The sequence below is a fragment of the Athene cunicularia genome (assembly GCF_003259725.1).
Source record: "Athene cunicularia isolate RWA chromosome 4 unlocalized genomic scaffold, athCun1 chr4_part1, whole genome shotgun sequence".
Classification (NCBI taxonomy): domain Eukaryota; kingdom Metazoa; phylum Chordata; class Aves; order Strigiformes; family Strigidae; genus Athene; species Athene cunicularia.
Window position 1 is genome coordinate 17,611,918 of NW_020799098.1, and position 23,168 is coordinate 17,635,085.

General features: G+C 34.8%; 1 protein-coding gene across 1 annotated transcript in view; it reads left to right on the forward strand.

Annotated features, from left to right (window-relative positions):
* The window catches only part of SLIT2 (slit guidance ligand 2), a 262,728-nt gene that overhangs the window by 136,693 nt on the left and 102,867 nt on the right, over positions 1 to 23,168 (forward strand). Inside the window, exon 5 of the mRNA XM_026846673.1 lies at positions 17,647 to 17,718. Coding sequence (XP_026702474.1) covers positions 17,647 to 17,718 — 72 coding nt within the window. The remainder of the gene's footprint in view (positions 1 to 17,646; positions 17,719 to 23,168) is intronic.

Here is a 23,168-nt window from a genome sequence, read left to right on the forward strand (position 1 = left end):
GCCCCCCCCCCCCCTTTTTTTTTTTTTCCTGTGAAACTTGTATGAACCACCAGTCTGATCAAAGCTGCCAGAACTTGTTAGGAGGCATGTCGACTTGGGCTTGCCTGTGCATGGTAACTTAGAAGTGCCTCCTCTTCGATGGAAGAAACAGCAGGAGCTACTCTAATGAAGTGTCCAGCACCTCCATCTTTCAGTGTATGTACAACCAGAGGTGAGAAGAGGTTAATCCATAGGGGAACTAGTTAAGAAAGCAAAGCGAAAAATACCAGGGAGTTGTATGACCAAAATTTAACATGAAGTCAGAGATGGTTGCTGACATATTCTGTTTCTTTTAATGAAACTCTCACTTCAGTCTGTTACTTTTTGTCTCAGCTTGTAAGTTTTAAATACTTCAGCTGCAGTGCAGGAGCATTCATTATGTACAGCACAGAACGTTGTGTTGCCTATAGCAAATTGACCTCCCATTAATTTTAAATACTTATATCTTATTTCTGGTGGAGATTAGATTCCTAATCTTAAAATTAGGCTCACTTTTATTTCAGCATAGGGATTTGTTACTATAATCTTTATCTGCTCATAAATAAAGAAGACAAAGATGTTCACTATTAGACATATACTTACCTGGTAATAACATGAAATCCTTATACTGTAATCCCAGCTGTTGTGATTTTCATCATTAAGCACATTTACCCCAGAGTTTTATCCCATTTTTAATTTTCAAAAAACCTGACAGTTTCTTTTTATTATTAAAATACCTTTTCTGCAATTCCCTGTTCAAGTGCAACCTAAGATGTCCTCTACCTCAGCTGTGAATCTCTATTTTCTCTTGCTTATTATTGTATGTATGGAAAAGGAAATAATGAATATTGAAAATACTGGGGAAAACAGACCCTGTAAGATAATTGCTGGTTCTTTAGGTCAGGCATTGTACCATACATACATTTACATATGTGGAGAGTAATTTTCCACTGGAAGTGAAGTGTGTCTCTAATTAAAAACAAACAAACAAACAAACAACAACAAAAACAAAACACCACAGACAGAAATTGATACAGGTATGCAGAAGTCTATATAAAGACTCTTCTTCCTGTTTGATATAAAAAGAGGCGTTAATCATTATTATAAATCATATGTATCTATAATGAAATATCAGCTAGGTTAAAAGAAAAGGAAAGTTAAAACAAATTTAGGAGAATATATCTTAAATTTAATCAGAACATATTTTTAAGCATAGCCTTAACACCTGAAAACCAATATGACTGACAGACAAACTTGAAGGTTGTTTTGTATGTTCATGCTGTTTTGAATGCTGTCCTTGAATCTGCTAAATCCTTTTCCTTGGGGTGCCAGGGTTTTAAGTTGTATTTAGGGTAAGGTATCTAATATCTCTTTTCAAGTCTCTATTTCTATATGATCATCTTTGGTTTAAGTGTTTAATTAGTACAGCTAATCAAAACATTTCTGGACCTATTTTCCCTTCTGATATTTGTGTAATACATTATATCAGTGAGGAAAATTTGGCTTATTTTCATTGTTTAGGGATGTGGATAGGAATATAATAAACAGAGGGCAAAAGAGATACAGGAGAACAAACTGAAAAAAAAAAAAACAAAACCTGTAAATCTGGGGTTTAGTTAGATATTTTGTATCCCTACTGAATGCTGAATTTGATCTTTACATTTTCACAGATTGCAGACCTTTCATTCTCACCCACAGTCTAGTTAAAATTGATTCTAAGGAAAATATTTTAATATTTTTACTCCTGTTTGGAGCAAACATTTGTAGACATATCCTCATGACTCAGTTCCACTGCAGTCCGGCTCTCAGACTTATTCACTTGGAAGTCAGGGATGAATCCTTATATGCATTTACTGTAGCTCTTGTAGTGTATCTTTTAACAATTTTTGATTCTTCCCAGAATAACTACCACCTACAATGATGTCCTTGGTAGAACAGTTTCTGTGTTATTCTGCAAGGATGCAGACCTGACACAAAATGTTGAAGTATTGTATTATCTTGAATAGTCAGTCCTCCTGAAAGCCCCAAAGCTTTCCTCTACCTGGCCAGGAGCTACAATAGATTTCTGTCTCTGAGGAAAATCCTTTGAATGTTGTTTATAAGGAGTACTAGGGAGAAGTGTTTGAGGACTTCACAATTTAAAAATTAAAATCCCCATTTTTTTTACTGAGAGTAACCAAGAACTTGGCAAGATCCACCCCCCAAAGAAACCCCAAAAAGCAGCACCAAACCCCAAAATTTTGTTAAATATAAAGAATAATTTTGTTAAGGACTCATACACAGTTCAGTTTCCTTAAATATTATTTGTGATGTCACAATGATAGTTTGTTACAGGATAAGATGAAAATTTATAAAGTGATTATGGAAAACTTTTTTTTACTTTCTTGTTCTGTCTCTCCATTTGAGGAGGATTTTTTTCTCTGTTGATACATGCTTAAATTAGGGAAACCTGTGATTAAACCATGTTCACTGCTGTTTTTCAGGAAGTAGTTTGTGATATAAAGATATATTTGATCACAGGTTTATCACTAAGCTTGTGAGTAGTTACAATGAATTCAATGAGATTTAAGCACACACTTTAAATTGTAAATGCTTCAGTGAATTGGGATGAGATTGTTTGTATGATTGCAGTTTAATAACAGTTGTGTTTAGCTGAGTTAATGTAATTTTCCGTCCTACATCTCTGAAGGTGCTGTACCATAACCTATACACTTCATGTTGTCACAGTCCATCTTACGAGAATGTAACAGATTTTCATTTAGTTGATAATTAAGAGCTTTGAAGACTGATGCTTTTGTTTTTTTTTTCAGAATTGGTGGGGATGAGTAGTATCGCCTTAAATATAATTCATTCCTAAGCTATCAAAATTAAGGTTATTGATTATTTAAAAAGAAAAAACCAAAACAGAATGAAAACCAAAACCAAACCTAAAACCCTACAAATTATAATTAGGGAGTTTGGTTTCAGTTTGTTTGTTGGTTTTTGTTTTGTTTTGTTTTGGATTTGTTGGGTTTCTTTTAAGGTCAAAAAATAGTAACACCCTTTAAGTACTCCTGGCTTTTGTGAGTGAGGAATGAGAGGTAAAGAGTTGGCTCAGGCATGTCAGGGGCAGGGGGGTGGGGAAGATGTGCAAGAAGTGGTTTTGCTCACAGTCTTGTAAGATGTGTTTATCGATAATAGTTTTTTACTCTATAAGAGGCACAGCAGAAGCTGAACTCAAACGTTTTTGTTTCAAGACATCTCCTGTCTTGAAAAAATTCCTTCAAAAGAGGTATAAATTCTGGTAAATAGCAAGTGTATATAGAAACTACTTACCATGTCCATCTCTTTCAAATCACCTTAAACATAAATAATTGTATGAATTGAATAGGTAATTCAAACAAAGTTATGACTGACCTGAATTTACTATAAACAACTTGGTTTTAGATTAGGGAAATCTAGTTGTGTATTTCTCATGCATTGTTTTAAGAATTAAGGAAGGGAATCATGCTGACAAATAAGGTGAACGGGAACAGGATACAGAGTGACTCTGCGATTTAATACATTGTCATAAATATGTTAGATGTATAACTCTATTGAAATTTTAGCTCTTTACTGCCATAAAGCCATGACTTTCTTAAGTGATATATCTTCAGTAATTCTACAGTATTTTGATTCCTAAAAGTTGAGTAGATTGGAAGGGGCTTAAAAAATGCATTTCAGTAGGCCTTTTGACAGATGTGATTTAAAAGCTTAGAGAAAGCAATGCACCTGTCACTTTTAATTGCAGAAGGCTTTCCATCTATTAACTTTATTTTGCCAGAGCCTTCTAATGAAAAAGTTCCAGTATCTAATTTAATTTAATTTTCTTCGGGTTTGCCAGAAGAGCAATTAGTTTTTAAAACTTCCAACTATTAAGTTGTGCTTCAAAAAGCAGTCTATCTTGCATACCATTAAGTTTCATCATATGCTTGTCATACCTTAGGAACATCTTGATATCCTTGAAGAAATGTGGCAGTGAAATGTAGACATATTGTATGTAGCGCTAGGTAGGGTTTACAAATACAAATGTTCATATGATTGGGTTATTCCTATCCATCATTAGATTGCAGCTCTCTGGAGCTCTAAGTACATCTGTGCCTGGCAGGCTCGTGTTATCACCAGTGCATATGGGGACCATGTGTCAGTCTTCCAACAAAGATATATAGACTTGGGTAGAAGCAGGATTGGATATGCTTGTATTTCAGCTTCTAAATCAATTTCTGGGACCATTGCTACAGATGTTGGAAGCTGCAGGTCCGTAAAACAGTATACTGTAATATGAACTGCACCAGAAGAATAAGCGTGAGAGGGAATTAGCCATATGGCAATAGATAGCGAGTGCAGTGGAGCCTGTATAGAAGCAAATCCTCACACCTTCTCAGCTATCTGTGTAAATATCATTTAAATTCAATCACCTCGGAGTTCTGAGCTGGTCCCATTCTCAGAGGAGATCTGTTCTTACTCAGCTAAAAGAGTGAGTACAGATACATGCGCTTGCCACTGTAAGATATATGTCCTAGGATTTTGGGGCTGGCAAAACTTACTGAATTCCTTGGAAGTATGAATGGATTTACATAGACTGCTTTAGCAGAAAGCCTGGCAGTGTGGTACCGAGATGTTTTTGTTTCCTTTAATGGCTATTACTGATATGAGTGCAATGTCATGTGGTCTTATATTTAAGCTTATTTCTTAAATCCCAGGGGTTTTTTTTAAATTTATGCTTTAAACAAAATGCAATCAGTTTAAGTCTTTAAATATTTTATGGTATATTTCAGAATTAGTGCCCAGGCAATAAGGAAGCTTATGTGTTGTTTCTTGGGGGGTTTTAATGTACATTTAATAACTGTTTCTTCCCATTACCATAACTTGTCCTCAGTCTCTGTATGGTTATCTAGACCTCTCTGTCCTGAAGTCACATGTTTACGCACCACAAAAGTGTATAAGAGCTTGTGAATGGAGACATCAGTGTCACTCTTATTCATTCTAGGTATGCTGGCTCTCATTTGATTTCAATTACTTAACTGATATCTGTCCCTTCCAACTGCCTTTATGCCCCCAAATAGCAAAAGAAAACAACCCCTCTCCTAAATGAAAAAAACCCTTATTACAACAAAAAGATCCCACCGCACCACACGTGCAATCACTTTTTATCTTAATTATTAGGGCTCCTCAGTAGGATTTTCTGGATATTTACTTGAGCAGAGTCTCCATCAGCTACTTAAAAGAGTCTGGAAAATGGTTGAAAGGAAAGAATTTTGCATGAAAGCAATTTGGAAAAAAGACTTGAAAACCTACAGATAGAGGAAAAAGTCTGAAGGAAGGAGGGGAGATGAATTTTTGGAGTGCAAGAGTAGCCACCCTTTGATGGTGTCAGTGGAAAAGTGCAGTCCTGGAACAGAAAATCTGAGCTTTGTGGACTTAAAAAAGTGGAGCTTAAAAAATGTCTGAATAAAAATTATTACTGGTGCAAGCAGCTGAAGATGAAAAAAAAGAGAGAAATATGGCAGAAGTAGAAATACAATTTAAGCTTTTCTTTAAATAGTATTAAATTCAGCTCTTCATGGATTATTTGATAGATGAGTTTTCCTAGAACATATAAATGTACTGGTATTGTGGCAGTAGTGTGCAGCCGGGGCTGTAACATTCAGTGGGATTTTGCACATTCTTACACTTGGGGCTACTCTGATCCAGGCTTTTGTCCTGGGTTGTTCTTTTTAGATTGCTATTAATGAATAAATCAGTTGTGATCAGTTCATTCTGGAATTACTAGTTTCCTTTTCATTGCTTCTGTACTTTTTGCCACTTTTACAAGGGTTTTCATTTCTAAATGGTCCCTGTGTTCAGCTAGGGTACACTGCTCTTGTTTTATAGACCAACTGTACTGCCTCTGCCATATTCTCAGCTCTTTTTACAACAGGAAGCCATGTCTTGAAGTTCTGATTCTTTGCATGGCATTGAGAGAAAAGAGATTGTGGTGAAAGGAGTTTAGGGGAAGTGTCTTGAAAATCCACAGAAAGAGGAGGTACATTCAAGGAGAAGCCAAGAGTCCTTGAACAGAAACTAGAGTGCTGAGAGACTTGAGGCATCTGAGCTGCTCAGTTCTAGGGTATTAAATTCATTTAATCCTGATCAATTAGAAGTTTTAGTTCCAGAATACTTGGAATATTCATACCAGTAATTGTCCTGAAATTTCACAAAAATTTCTTTTTCCTTCTTTCCTAAGACTGCTTAATTAACTTTAATTAATCAGCCCATACACAACACACAAGAAAGAATAAACAAAAAATCCATTTAAAAAAAATATGCAGTTATTCAACCTAAATAATTGAGCTTGTTCTTACTATTTTGTATTTCATTATCAGAGAAGTGGTGGATGATAATAACACACATGTTTCTGTCATCCTTTCCATTATTAGTTTGCTCATACAGCAGCTTAAAGTCCTAGTTCTTTGGGCCAGAAACCCAGTGGTGGTAGTCACTGTACAAACACAGATTTAAAAAAAACCAAAAATCAACACAGCATAAAACAAAAAAAGTGTTTCTGCGAAAAATATTACAGTATAAGAAATGACAGATGGTTATAAGCAGATGGGTGAAGCTCAGGAAAACAATGATATAATATTGGTAATCTTGATATACAGTAATTATGATGGTAGTTTAGTTGTTGTCAATTATTTTAATCATCCATGGTAATCCTTTTATAATTTGCTTTCACTTCTTTTGCTGTTCCTAGTGCACTTTTTGGCACTGACAGGCAACAGCCTCAAAGCCTGAAGCATCAGTGTTTCACATATATTATGTGACTACACACATATTGTATAAAGCTAAGACTGTACAATAAATCTGTCTTGTTAAGCAATCAGCCTGTCTCAAGAGACATTCCCAAAATTGCATCATTCGACTCAAGTGAAGGAAGAGTGAGCACAGTGCCATTCAACATGAATGATCTGCAAGATCATTTCTAGTTTACTCCAAATTTTGGCTGTTCCTTGACAAACTGTTCAAGGTTACTTTTGACTGTTAGGAAACACTTGGAGTACTCAACTTATTATTAGACTAACAGTTTGGGCCTACTCTTGATGAAAAATGTCTGTGTCCACAGATGTAATTATTACTTGCCTGTATTGGAATAGCAGCTATGTGTAATGGTGCTAGATCAGGAATCCACGCTGCTCCATTTTGAACAAAGAGAGAAATTACCATGGTTCACTGAGTGATATTTCAGAAGTGAGCATACGGGTCTACAGACTGTGTAGTGAAACTAGACAACATACCAGACAACCTTTCAATCAGTTCCTAAAAGTGCTTACAGTTTCAATTCCAAAGCAGGTGAAACAATATTAAAAAAAAAAAAAAAAAAAAAAAAAAAAAGTTTTGTTATAGGGAAAAGCAGTGATAGATTTTTCAGATACTGTTGAAGAGGTCTTTTGGAAAGTTAAGTATGCCATCTCATCTATTCTTTATGTGAGTGGATCCCCAAACCAAGCCAAATGGAGGCTTCAGCCATGCATATGCTGAGTGTGTAATGTACCAGAAGAAATGAAAGTTACCTGGCAGCATCTTGCTTTAACCTTTTTAAGTCCTTAACTTGTAGTGCATTTTCAAGTCTTATCAAACATAATAGTTGATTAGAAGTTAATCACCAAATCACCTATCAGTGTCTAGTAAAATTAAAATATCAGTCTTCACTCTTTCCTTACAAAGAAATGTGTTTTTTTGTGGCCTTGTGTGAAATAACACCACATAAAAGTTAAATTTTTTTTTCTATTTTGTGTTCAATTCCAACCTGTTTTTAGAAAAAGGAGGGAAAAATGCATGAACAGAAACCATCTATGCTTTACAAGTTATTGACTGGACTAAATTATAATTTTGAAACATTAAATTCAAATTATACATCCATAAGGCTAAAAGTCATGTCTAACTGCAAAATCCAAGTAGAGTATCATTTATACCCTTATACTTCACAGCCATGCTGCTGTCTCGGGCACTGTTTGGGGAACAGTACTGCAATTAGAAACACATGACAAGGAGCAGTCAGTAAATGTACCTTCCTTCAGCTTGACCAATTTGAGACTCTATGGGTGATAAAGAATTGAGTTTTTCTTTGGGCAGGTGGGGGTGTTCTGAAGAGCTTCAAGTTTTTCTTTCAAGGATCTTTTTCAATCAAAAGGATTATATTGAAGCCAAATCTGAAGTAGTATAGCAATTCTCTCTCTTTGGAATAGTGGGTGGTCCTTTCCTCTTTAGGAGCTACAATGTGTTTTTTTTTTTTTTTTTTTTTTTTTTTTTTTTCAGGGAATTACATATTCATTTAGTGGAACAGGCTAGTAAAGACTGCTTTCCTTTTCAGAAATAATTTCTAAGAATCCAGTAAAATACATGTGTGGTCCTACTCCTACTTTATTTCACAGTTAGCATTTGCCACACTAGGACACTCTAGCATGATAAAGAATAAATGGTGAATCTTCATAAGCAATTATTTTCAAATGGTACCAGAGTATACAAATTGATTTAAGTGCACTTTTGGAGACATCATAGAGTAGAATTGATTTTGCGTGCTATAGATTAACTTTCATGCCAAGACTCAGATTGGAGGTTTTGGCTTATTCCAAACCCAAAACCTGATCCTATTAAAAAGTAAGAAGGCTTAGTACTTGCACTCTGTGCTATTTTCATTCTGCAAAAATTACTAATACTCAAAATTATAAACAAGTTGATATCGTATTATACTAGATAGGTAAAAGGAGTCAGGCTGTTTCTCAAATAAAAAAAGATCATCACTAATTGTCAGCATTAAAGTTTTTGATGACTTACCCTAAATATTAAGGTTGATGGTACTGATAAACTCTGGAGATTACAAGGCTACCAGTACTCCTATTCTTTAGTGCATTAGTTTTTCTCTTTTGATGTATACATTCTATACTGTATGCATAAATGATCTTCACCTCTCCTTTAATAAGTAAATAGATAAAATGGGTAGAAATATCTGCTGCTTAAATAATACAAATAATAATGTACCGAAAGCTATAACAAAAAGTACATTTTGCTTCAATTACAGTTTTATAAATGAATAACGTTTAAAAACCTGAAACATTAAGAATGAAAGAAACTTCAGTGATATCATCAAAAGTGGTGTCATAAAAAAGTGAGAGATGAAAGTGAACAGGGAAATTTAGTCTGAATATTCTTGGAAAAGAGGAAGATTTATTCTTTACCATAAGAGTTGCTGTGATTCACATAATTCTGTCCTATTGCAATGGTGATTGCCCTATGTTGTGAAATGTGAAATATGAAATATTCACTTGGGCAGTGTAGCACACCATGACACAGGGAGTGATCCTCCTGTAGGATGAGAATAGATTATGTGTCTGCTGTGTACAGCACCTGAATCTCTAGGGAGTCAACAGAGCAAATGGAAATTAGTGATGCAAGGAGAACCTCCAATTCTGTGTTCTAAATTTTTCTCATCTGCTTTATGCTCCTCAGCATGCTACTGATACATGCTACCTTGGTTTCTCCATCTGTAGAGGGAGATTAATAGTGGCTTTTTCAGACACGAAATTTTAATTCTTTTATGGGAAGCAGGTTGGAATAATGATATGACCAGCAATAATGATTTACAGAACTAATGCTAGAATTTATAATGCATATTTTTGGTGTTCACAAGGAGATAAATATGTGCCTAGAGACACAGCTGCTACTGATGGTAGAATTGGACTCCTTTTGTATCTTCATTATGAAGAGGAATAGCTGCAGTGGATGCTTTCCTGAAGAACAGAAAAAAAAAATAATTGAAATTAATAGAGGGCTAAATTGTTTGTTTCATAGTCAAAGAATAATAGTGCAGCAGACTTCTTGGTTTTGAGTTTGGCTTTTCATTCAGAACAAGAGTTTAGACTGAATTAAGGATACATTTTTTTAAACATTTCCTTATTCCATCTGTATTAATTGATTTGTAGACCTTCCAAAAAGCTATTCCTTGTTAAAGGACATGAGCAGCCATTTGGGTATAAGATTATCTTCATAAATAAGCGGTACAGTACTGTAATTTGTTATACAGTAACTCTATAAAACCAAACATGTCAGTATTGTAACAATTAACTGGATAAAACGTCATTTGACAGATTGGAAAGGTACTTACTTGTTTTCATATATTCGTATATTTGCTGAACATGGGATAAAAACCTGTTGTGTTATAGATCAATACATTCATGGTTTTTTGGTAAGCTCATGCTACAATTTGATATATTTCTACCATAATGCAATTCCAAATATGCTTCAATAGGTTCATTTCACCTGAGTTATTAATTTTAGAGGAACTATCTCTTCAGGATACTCTCCCTGCATTTACAATATAATGTAATAGTTCAGTAGCATCTGTATTCTTGAAGACTTTGTACTTTGGTTTGATTCTTGTTACATAGTTCTGAAAATAATTTTCATGCTTACATACCTTATCCTAATACAATAAAACTAGTTGTTGCCAAAGTGTGCCTCTGTAGATTCAGAAAAGGTATTAGATTAAATTCCTAGTCACACTGGAACTTTGCAGTTTAAAAGTATGGTTGTATGACGATAAATGAACGCTCATGAGTAGTAAAAATAATCTGATCAAAAGTTTTCCATGATAACGCAAACCACCTAATATAGAGTAGAAATACGTATTTATTATTCCAATTTAGAATGTGCAAAACTCTGGCATTTTAGGATTGAAATCCAAATTAGAGATCCAGTGAAACACAAAAAACCTACTTTGCCATTTTGTTCTGTCCTCTGCATTGCAAAGCCCACTGCTACAGTAGTTTTTGCAAAGAGAGGCAGCTGCCAGCATTAATGAAGTAATCTCTTTCCATCCTTCTCTTGAGACATATCAAGACACCGTTGAAACTTGGGGCCATGGCTCACTTTTCTTATGCTGTCACATCACAGCATGTTCTCGCCTGTTGGGAGGTCAGGTTTTCCTGCTGGTTTCTTCAAGAGCCTCCCAGTGAGGCAGCGTACTTCATTTTTCATAACATCAAAGCCAGGGGAATAAATAATAGCTTTTGCAAACCTGGGTCTTGCTCTGGAATAGGTTGGAGGTTTTAGATGGCATGCCCCATTAAGGTGACTGTGGCTGGAGAAGTGTCTTGGGCCATGCAAGACCTCATAGACATCTTAAGTCTAGAATCCAGCAAGTAGCCTGTGCCAGAGCATGTTTCACAGGCTGTCTCTGCAAGGAGCTCCTTAATGAACAAGTAGTGTCTGTCTTCTCTCTGCCACCTAAATTTCTCTACTTTTTAAGGTGTACCCAGATATAGATATGTTGTAAAAACACTGAATAGTACTGAGGAAAAAGCAAATCGTTGTGAAAACAGCTGAAAAGGAGAGAAGTATTTGGTATTCATCTATTAATTGTTTAGTTAGTTTTATTATTTGCGGATAAACAACCAGTTGATACTTATGTCCATAAAAAAACTTTAATTTTTTCCCCCCAAATCATCTGGTTGGACTAATAGATGATCATTGTTGGTCCCTTCCAACTGAACTATCCTATTCTGAAATATAGTATCTAATTTTTTCACCACCTTTGTATTCCAAGTGAAAATCCCCATGTCCAAATTCCTATGTTTGAATTTCATTCAAATAATTTAAAGATATTCTTATCCATTTATTTCTTTGACTGCCCTATAGTCTCATTATCTATGCTAGTTTGTCACCTTGTATGGGCATGGGAGAGTTCTTGAAGAATATAGTTAGATACTGTTAAAACTTTGGTTTTCCAGCAAGAGAGAAGTACTAAGCAAGGATTACGTTATTTGTGTCAGATATGTTTAAATAATTATTAAGGGTGTTGATCATGGAATAGTCACCTTCTGAGCAGTTTTTATGAACTAGCATAAATAAACTGATAAGTATTCAGTATTTAGTTTGACTCAGTATTTCTGCCTTTTTCTTTAAAAATCAGGACATATTACTCATTCCCAGTACTCAGTATTTTACAAAGTAGAGAATGGCAGCATAGATTTATGATATTGCTGGTAAGACACAGAGGGAGGTTAAACCATAGAGGAAAATAAAATTACAAGTAATTAAATTTACAAGCAGCTTTGCCATCTTCAAAAGATTTATTGTTTCAGAACGAACAATGGTTTTAGCCACACAAGAAAACTGTGATACAACCTTAACAGCATAGAATACAGATATTCTATGTGGTATTTCAATTTATATAATTAAAAATTTAGCACTCCTTTTAAGGGTAAATGGGATATTCAACTGGGAACCATACATGGTGAGTAATAAAATAACTGCAGTGCAGTACTGTCTGCATTTTTTAAGTGCTGAAGGACTCTATCAGGCTCATTAATATCAGGTTATCTGAGGGCTTTGTCCTGAGATAAAAAAGCAAAAACATATATAAGTTTTTGAGTTTTTCTGGGGGATAGGTTATTTATTGGTATGAATTTCAAATGTTAACAGGATTCTAGGTTGTTGGGGTTTTTTTTCCTGATATACTTCTATCTACTAACCAGTAAATAAAATTAATAGAAATGTAACATTTTCATCCTGTTCATAGGAAGGATTTAGTAGCAGCAAGGTTTTGGCAGGGTCTTTCTGCTGTTTCCACAAAGCATAATGCATTATGATTACTAATGTATTCCAGAGCAAAACAAATAATTAGCTGAATATATAAGAGGAAGATAATTTTTGGGGGGTGGGTGGGGTGAGAGGTTTGATTTAATTTTTTTGTTACTAAGTTTTTTTCCTATTACATTGGTTTTTGAAATAAAGAAATCTACACTGTTTGAGGTATAATTTCAAATTAGACAAGTCCTACTGTACTGTCATTGAAAATACCAGAATTAAATCCTTAATATTTGGATATCAGTTTAAAAACTGAGGCATATGTGTTTATCAGTATACATTGCACATAAATTGCTTTGTCCCAGTTTGTTTAAAAATAAATTATATTTCATGCAAGTACAATAATTCTGGGACATTATCACGGATCTTAGAGAGGCTATAGTATTTCTCTGGTTTTATTGCTGACTTCGAATATTTGGATGCACTATGTTAATTTGAAAAAAAAAAAAAAGTTATTTAAGTGCAACATATTTAGTCTCTGATTTAGAAACACACACTATACCTTCTGTGGGGGAAAAAGTCTGCAAGTTTTTCAAAGCATCACTATAGTTGGGCAACAATTGAGAAATCTTAGTGTATTCTTCTCTGTGTATCTTCATTTAGAGTGGGATTCAGCTTGGTTTGGTGTATGGATTTGGTTTTCTCGTTTTACGTTTGAGGAAATGGGGCTGCAGCCAGAATATAACAACTCAGAAGAATGCTTGACATATACACAGCTTACCTGAAACAAACCACTATGAACAGGATGGTACATTTGCATCTAGAGCAGCACAAGTGCTCATCTGTGCCTTCTCTGAAAAGAGCCTCTTGCAGCTGCTCCTGGCCTAACTTGCCCAGATGGCTTTTTGTGTGCAAATCTGCTATTTAATGCCAACATCACTGTGCCACCTTTTGACTTGAGGTAACAAGCCTGAGAGCTCTCCTTGAGGATATCTCACACTAAAAGAGACTGAAGTTGCATGACAGTTCTGACCCAGAGCACTGGTTTGACAGTGTGTGAGCAGTGAGGTGCACGAGAGGCTGGGTGGTTGAAGATGCTCTGCTGGCCAGTGGATGAAATGAGGGAAGCCCACAAGGCTGCAGTAAGGAATTTTTTTGAAGGGTCAGTGTCTAAGGTACTCCACTTCAGACAGTCATTTAGAATATATCTCTCTAGGAGTGATATAATAGGCTCAGGAACTGTTTATTTGAAAGAGGCCTGTAGGACAACTAGAATCTGCATAAAGATTAATTCTTCAAAACATCTTACTAGACCACTCTAGTTTATATATAAAATAAAAAAATCTGTAGGATAGCCTTGGATTTTTCACTCTAGCAGTATACAAAACATTTTTTAATCACTTCCACTATTCCAGAGGTGTGCTGGATTTTGATGTAAGGTCTTGGGCTGTAATAGTAACGGGGAGTAATTTGTTCTAATGAAAGTATCTCGGTCAGATTGCTGGTTTCAAATGGGAAGACAGGTTCTTGCCTTTTCTTTCAGAAATACAGATTTGTTCTTGTACAAGTAGGATGTTCTGTTGTGACTTAAATTTTACTGAGAAGCTTAGAGTTTCTTTCATTTTAGCGGTACCAAGTGCCTTTATCAGTTATACTCAGTATTCAAATGCTGCCTCTTTTTGAAATGGAAGGTGAAGTTTACATAGTTATGAGTGCAAGAAAACAGTGACCATCAGGTTGAAAAGGTTTGAACCTTCGTTCACTGCAGAATTTAAGATGCATAGTCAAATCAGTGTAACATACTGGCCTGCAAAATTGTCTGATTTTATCCACAAAATAGATTTTTACCCCATTTTCCCAGATAGTCACAGTGCACCCTGTGCTGCGATTTTTTTGTGAGCGATCCCAGAACTGCAGTGGAATGAGTTAAAATGTCATAAAAAAGACCACACAAGAGCTTCTTACTGAGTCCTAGGTCTACAGTTTGAAATGCAGGTGTAATTTAAGCAAGAAGAAAAAGTTGAGTTTGTTTAAGCCCCTCAAGGTTTTTATAAGGAAACCTTTTTAGACTGAGCAGATGAAAACTGCAAGCAATCAATAAATAATTACTAAAAACTTTCCTTCTATAAGGAGGCATAAATTCTGTGTTGAAAGTTATATTTTTTTGTGATAGGTAGAATTTTGCAGCGAAGAAATGAATGAATAACTTATACTTTTGTTACATAAACAGTTCCAAGAAAGTTTCACAAAACAGCAGATGCATTGCAAAAACTTTGTCTTGGAAAATTACGTTTGCCAACTTTACTTAGCTCTTCATGTTTAGAGGAATGATCTAAGTAGTACCTTCCACAGCAAGGTTGGGAACCTTTGCAATCAAGTAGTTTACATTTCAAATGTGCTAAAATGAGCAGAGAACACCGTATTTTAGTCTACATGAGCCTGTGCTACACGGATATGATGTTGACTGGGTAGACCCAGTGGTAAATCTAGCATGCAGTTAGCTAGTCTGCTGTCTTTTGCATGCATGTGCATACAAGCAGACGTACATATGCACACACACACAACCTCAGTGAATTGTTTCTTGAGGAACCTGGCTCAGTACCTGTTACTTGTAAGTCCTTGCATTTGTGCTAAGATTTGCATTTAGTCAAGGAAAGAAAGATTTTGACTGTTGCTACATTTTATTAGATTTTAAAAAATAATTTACATTTTGTCTCAATCTTGTTATCTTCCACTTTTTTAATTATATAAAATGGTGAATTATGATACTCTATTAACTGTCATAAAAAGCATAATGCACCATTACCCATTACCTCCTGTAGTGTATATTTATGAGTATGGCAGTGGCTTACATAGATGTATACATATTATTATACACATTACGTATTATAAACTAATCATTGATCATGATACAAATCAGTATTGCTAACTTAACCTCCTTATGCACAATTTTTATATAGGTAAAGTGTATTAGCCAATTAAACAGAAGTGTAAATATAGATATTTGCTGTTTATACTTATAATGGAATTTTTTGTAAGGAAGTAGGCTGTTAAATCATGTTGCCGTAACAAATGCTGAAGGCTGCTTTTTCATTCATTGCCATTGAATTTATTGTCAGACCAGTGCAGTCATATCCCATTTCAAGATTACTTAGGAGGCTTGAAAATTAAATCACAGCTCAGAGATTCTCGTTTTTCACACATGGTTAATAATAGTAAAATTGGGTCTAGTTTTAAATATACTTTCCAAGATATTGCAGTGCAGTTAGATGCACAAGCTATGAAAGACTTAGTAAATAGAATGTGATTTTCCATAAATTAACAATGAATTGGATAAAACAATGTTGTCAGTGTATGTAGAATTATTTTCAAACGAATTATATAAATTTTGTCAAAGTCAGAAATGAGGGATTTTATAAAGTTCTCTTTTTTTTTTTTTTTTTAAGTTAATCTGAAAGATGTTCTGGAGTGATTACTAATAATTGGAAATAAGAACTCATGCTAGATTATGTTTTAGGGAAAGAATACGTGAAAAACATGACTGGTTATGTCTAATCAACTAAATGATTCTTGCTTGCTCACTTCATCTGAACTAGAGCTCTTATTTCTATGCACCATTTTCAGTGTTTCTCCTAAAAGCAAGACATTGTGAAACTTTACTTCTACTGTTAGGGGTTGGATTGCTTTTGATGTGCTTTTGGAGTGAAGCTCCTGATTTGGGTTTAGCATAATGAAATCTAGTTAGCCACAGTAGAACTGTTCTGCAAACAGGCTGAATATTACTATAGACAGCCTATATGCACCTGATTATATTCTAAATTTTATTCACATTCTCAGCAGTCCTCTTCATGTAATTTCTTATATTCCTCGTATTGTCTATAGATGGTTGCATCTCTGAATGCCTCCAAAAGAAGATCTGATTTAATAGTTTTAAGATACCATGGTAGATAGGTCACTTTGAAGGCCTTCAGACATTTATGAACCATGTGTGTGGTAGGTATGTGTGGTCCAGGGTATCAAACTATTGTCTAAAGTGAAACCTTCAAACTGCACATGGTGTAGATATAGCAATAACAGCTTTAATATATTGATTATCTCCTATTGTGCTGCATTATTTCTTAATGGCATATAGCATAAATGAAAATCCCTGGTTTCTAGTTTGGTTTTGTTTTCCTTTTTTTTTTTTTGCTGTCTCCTCTGCTACTGTCTTTACTTCAGTTCTCTAGATTTTATTTCCAATATGGAACTGTGAAGGCCAAAAATATTTCTAAATTTCAGAAAAATATATTTAGCAAAAATATTATGTTTAGATATAATTATATTTATATTATATTTATATCTACCACCGCATATTATATTTATATATATTACTGATATGTATCTATTACTGAATAAGAATTTTGTACTGAATAAGAATTTTAGAAGCATTATAATAAAATTTCTCTTTTGGAAAGATGCTAGTTTCAGATTGTGTGGTAGAGCTAGTCATGCAGGGATTTTGGAGAGGAGCATTAGATATCTGCTACAAGATGGTTTTTAACACCTTCTTTTAAAATATATGGTGCTTGCCACTCTGAAACAAAGTCAGAAATATATTGGTCTCAGATGTTACACGGCTTAATCATTATTTCTCAATAGCTCACTACTTGTTCTTTTTGCTGGTTTTGAGTCTTCCTTGCATAAAGCTGAACATAGTATCAAACTTTTGATGTCATTGGTTTGAAATGGGTGGAAAAGTGAAATCACTCAGTTGAAAATTAAATCAGTTTGTCCTTCACTGTTAAATTATGTAACGCTTCTGCCTTTTGTCTGGCATATATGGTGTGTTTTGTAAAGGAGTTACTTAGTGCAACACAGATAAACTAATTTGACTATTATTGCTTCTTCTTTTTCTTCAATTACATGTCAGCTAAGGTAATAAAATAAACTTCATTGGAAAAATTGACTAAACTGTAATGGCTGAAATTATTTTTTTATCTGTTCTTTTGTTATACACAGAGAAATATGTAAGACAGACTTTAACTTTCTTTTTTTTTTCCTTAGTGATCTTAGTGAAAATCAGATTCAAGCGATACCAAGGAAGGCATTCCGAGGAGCAGTAGACATAAAAAATCTGTAAGTATTTTCCTCCTCCTTGTATATATTCTGATGATAATGCTTTGTCAATACAGTGTCCTTTTATTGTATCATATAGCTTTTTCCTAAGCACTTTTATAGATGATTAAGGAATCTTTAAGGAATAAAACCAACACTTACCATTTGTTTTGGCAAAATACTTTAACATATTTTAAGCATCCTAAAATTGCCATATATGAAATTTAAAACATTGAGATGGAGTTGAATACAACAAGGCATTATAACTATTTGTTTATGGTAACCTGAGTTTAATATTTGAATGTCAGGCTATTTTAAATATGTCATTGTTTCAAGTGGAAAAAATATTTTTGCCTTGGTTCTAAGAGTTTGACTTTTGTTTGCTTGTATGAAAGAAAAGTCGTGCTATTATTTAGTTCTGATAGCATTTTTTTTTTGTACTTGTGTGACAGTGTTCTGTGGTAAAACAAGTCTTTTCTAAAGGACAGATACTTTCCTGGAGATAGTGACCCTGAAGTTCATGGGCAGGTTTTGAATTCTTATGGCTTCTAAATGTGGAAATATGTGAGTTTCAAGAGAAAGGAAAGCAGTGACTTTTAAACTTTCTGTTTAGAGTGTTAGGTCAATTTACTGCACTGAAAGACCTGAATGCCTGGAAGACTGTGATGAACTTGTATAGTAGGAAATGTAATTTCATGCACTCAAAACCTATAACCCCTGCTGTAAGCTGAGGACTTATCACTTATAAACAACCAACAAAGACAGAGGACATACACCAGTGGGTTCCAGAAAGACTATGGAGCTGCCAGTGTAATGCAGCTGTGAAAAAATCTAATTGCTATCGTGGCATCAATAAAAATAGGGAAGTATTAGACCATTATATGAGGTTTTCAAGTAATTGCTATTGAAATGCTTTTTATTCATTGAAGTTGCTAGTGCTAAAAGAAAGATGAACCTTCTAGTTGTACTACTTTGAAAATGGAGTGTGCTGTGGTTATGAAAGGGATGATGTGATGTTGTATCCCCAGTGAGAGGGGACTGGACAGGAAGCCCATTGAATTTCTGTCTCCCTATGATGGACACCACTTCATTCTTCTGCCCACAGCACTGCACACAAATTGGTTAGGAAGACTTTTTTTTTTCAAAGATTTAGCAGAATGCCCAAGAGTTTGGCCTACTTGATTTGATATTTACAAATTGTGGGGTTTTTTTTTAATTTAACCATGTTTGTGATAACTGTTCTTCCCCACAGTGAAACCCTTGCACAACGCAGTGGAAAAACTATTCTGTTCAAATCTATTATGTTCAAAAACATACAAGCATTTCTCAGAGTAGTTTTGTTGCTTTTTAATCGATGTTTTATGAGTTTCTATTCAGAACTGGTCTCATCACTAGCCATGGTCTAAAAGAGGCTTGACTACAAGGAGAAGCCTGCATTTTTCTGCATGATCTTTTAAATTCAAAAATTGATACAGCTACAGAAAGGAACTTTGGTAGTAAAAGAAACAGCATAATTGAGAATTTTCTAGTGGTGGGGCAGTATTTTAGAATGCAATAAGTATACTTATATATTGAGAGATAGATCCAGTCAGAAACTGATCTAGCATGCTAATCTTTACCTATGATAATATTTATATCTTGGTGAATATTTTCAAGTTAAGGATCCTGAATTATGTCCTAAAATGCATAAAACAGTAGATCCACCCTTTAGAGCCTTTCTCTTTGGGCAGATAATTAAAAAAAAAGACAACAAAACCCAAACAAACCCAAAACATAAAGGCCACAGCATTTCCACAAAGTCCAAATTGTCTCTTCCCAAGTAACAAGTGATAGGATAAGAGTAAAAGGCCTCAAGCTGAACGAGGGGAGGTTTAGATTGGGTATTGGGAAAAATTTCTTCACTGAAATAGTTATCAAGCACTGGAACAGGCTGTGCAGGAAAGTGGTCGAGTCACCATCCCTGGAGGTGTTTAAAAGGTGTAGATGTAGCACTTAAGGACATGGTTTAGTGGTAGACTCAGCAGTGTTAGTTTTCTGATTGGATTCAATGATCTTAAAGGTCTTTTACAACTTAAATGATTCTGTGATTCTATGGAGGAATTTAGCATCTATTGGGTGATAAACCTAATGTCCAGGAACCAAATATTTGTATATAGTTACAGAGAACTGTCATAAACAGAATTGAATATTTGTTCTAATTTTGGCAATTCTTCTGTAATTGCCCAGTAGTTGAGCATAATGTTAAAGATGTTAACCAAACTTATGGAAGAGATAGGTGAAGGTAAAAAGAGTAAAGGAACCTGTATTACAACATGTTGGAAATTCAAGATTTGCTTTGTGTAACAATATTAATTACAGCAATTTCAAAATAGAGATTTTTTTGTTTTATTTTTGTTTTAATGCAGTTATTGGCAACCATCCCATACAGTAGCTCTAGTAAGCTGTTTCAAAGGCAGGTTACAAATCTCACAGAATTTGACCTGATTATATATTTTATGTTCCTGAATGGAGACTCACCATTCTCTTACTCCCCCTAAATACTTCCCCATCTGAATCAGGAGCTGGAAAACATCTCATTTGTATGTTCTTCTAGACTTTGCAGAGCAAACGGAATTAGATGTTAACTCATATTATCTGAAGGAAATTGCTTAAATTGCTTCCTTTAAAGTTGATGATACCATGATGATCTTTTGATTTCCTTCTAACAAGTTAGCTCTAGAATCATCTTGATGTTTCTCAGAAGATTCTGTCTAGTTTCCATGAAATGTGGCCATATTTCCTTTCTGGACATCTAGTTAATAACCTTCACAGAATAGTTTCTGTAGAAGATAAAAGCAAAATGGGCAAGGCATTATGAGAATTGACAACCTGGGCAACCTGCCACAACCTCATAGTAAGAAGAACAAAAAAACCCTGAAAAACCATCAGGCCTCACAAACCTACTTTATATTGAATGGGAATTTCCCTTTTGCCAACTTGTTTCTTGCCTCTCATATCTGAGCAGAGTCTAGCTCTGTCTATACCCTCTCTTTAGGCAGTTGTAGGCACGAAAGCAGATCCCCCCTTTGCCCTTTCTTCTTAAGGCTGAACAAATGCAGTTCTTACAGACTCTCCCCAGATGTCACCTACTCCAGCACTCCCATATTGGTGGCCCTGGTTGGACTCAGCACAGTGTGTCAATGTCTGTCCCCTACTGGGGAGGCTGAAACTGGATGCACTGCTTAGATGTCTTCTAACACATGCTAGACAGAGCATCCTGGCTTCATTCTTGCCAGTACAGCCTATTGTTGGTAATGAATCTCATTCTTTAAAAAAAGTGCCCAAAAATGAGGTAAGCTTATTTTGTACAGGTTTCTTGGACTGGAAGCCCAGTATCCAGTATTTGGTAGTTCAAATGTGGGAAAAAATCTAGCCACTCTGTCTCAAAGTCTTGATTTTCCTGTTCAAGGGCAATGACTTCAAGAATAATCCACTTTTAGTACAGCTGCTGATCTGAGACTTGACAGAAATTAAGGTGCAAATTCTGGAAATATGATTCTGAAAGTTACTCCTAACTTGCCATGTTTTCAGGGAGAAGAATATACACCAAGAAGTTAGGTTCAGAGAACACAGTGGCACCCACTATTTTCAAAAAATAAATAGAAATTATCATATACATATTTTAATATTCATGTTAATGATGGTCTCATAACCCTCCTTGGTGATACACTGGATGTGGAAGATGTTTAACATCTCTCCAACCTCAGGCTTCTTATTTGTATTTAAGATGGTAAGAAAATGCTTTAGCTGCCCAGATTATCAATTTGGATGGGTTGTTTTTTGAATCTGGTTACTAGGAAGAAAATAAGTGGTCTTAAAAAGCAAACAAATATGGAACACCACAGAAAGAACAATAGTGCCATGCTCAGTTTTTAAGAAGTAGATTTCGGTCCCTGGTCCGATGATTTTGATAAAATTACATAATGACATTTCCATTTGAAGTATGTAAAATTTTCTAAGTTTTCAACCTTTTTGTCCACTCTGAAATTGATATTTGGCAGAGGATAGAAATGAATACACCAACATCATAGCAGAACTGTGATACTAAATATGTGCAACATCAAATGATACCCAAAATACCAAGAAATATTTTCATATCTCCTGCCCTGTTTTTCTTGCAGTCTAGCCTTGCTTTCAACTACTTTCTTCTTTGGTGCCTTTGTGTTCATTTGATTCCATTTTTTTCCCAACAAGTTGGGGGACACTGTAACTGTCACCCCAAGAATAAAGGCTGCAGGGCAATATAGTAGCTTCACAGATTAAATTGGCTAGGAAACTGGAGAATTAGTGAAGAGAGAGACAAAAACCAGCATCCAATCAAAGTCCTTCCAATTACACTAACCTTTCTCCTAAACCTTGATTAATATTACTTGCTGTTGCCCTGATGCCTCTTTTATGCTGATTGTGAAAGATTTTAAACTGGCATTGTCACTAAAGGCATAACTAAGTTTTGTATGAATAGTTGTTGGCAACAACTGGACATTTTTTAAGTACAATTTTATTAGCAGTCAAAAAAATAGAGTCCTGCTGAAGATATTCTAGTTACTGATTTCAGCTTAGATCATGCACAAAATTCCACTGCAACTGGAAATATATTTGTCTACTCATCTGTACAAGTGCTGATCCCAATGCACTGCTTGTCTAAGACATGCTTTAATAATTTAGAATTGGCATATTTCTCATGCTTGTTCTTTCTCGGAATCTTAATTCAACCACTGGTCTGTTCAGCCACCTGCCTTTCAGGTATACATCAAGCAGGATATTTTAGAGGATGTTTGTGAAATATATTCATTTTTTTTATTAAAGTCAAAAATAGCTCTGAAGAAATGAAGAAAAGAATAGGTACATTTTTCTGGCGCCTATTAAAACTCTTGTTGCCAAACAGGTCACTGACCTTTTGGCCTTAGGGGAAAAAAAGTTGTTCTTTCTGACTAAATAAATAGCATTTCATTACTATTTTTAAAGTAGTTTTTTTCATTACAGACTATTTTCCTAAAATTTGGCCTGCTGAAAACAGTTGGTTTTTTAACAAATAGCTCATTTAAGAAATGTTAAAGTGAATTATGTTTTTAAATCAAGCAGAGTATATGGCTTTGAAGATGTTTCAATCAGAAATCTCTGAATGTGAATCAAGAGCTTCCTTGTAAGTCTTTTTGGCACTTGAATCAATAAGTAAAAGTCTAAAATAGGTAGAATCTAAAATCTATCTGAAACAGGCATTTATTTGTATGACAATAAATGTTAGGTAAATAATAACTAGGCAGCTGAATTAAGTGTGGTTTCAGCTGCTAAGTACCAAAATTTTGCATGGTATCTGAATTTACCCTAATGAAAAATGTGCACTATGCTTTCACTAAGAAAGGTACCAAATGTTACTGTGGTTTATAAAGTTTCCCATAGGTTTTCCTGGGATAATACAAAGCAAATAGAGG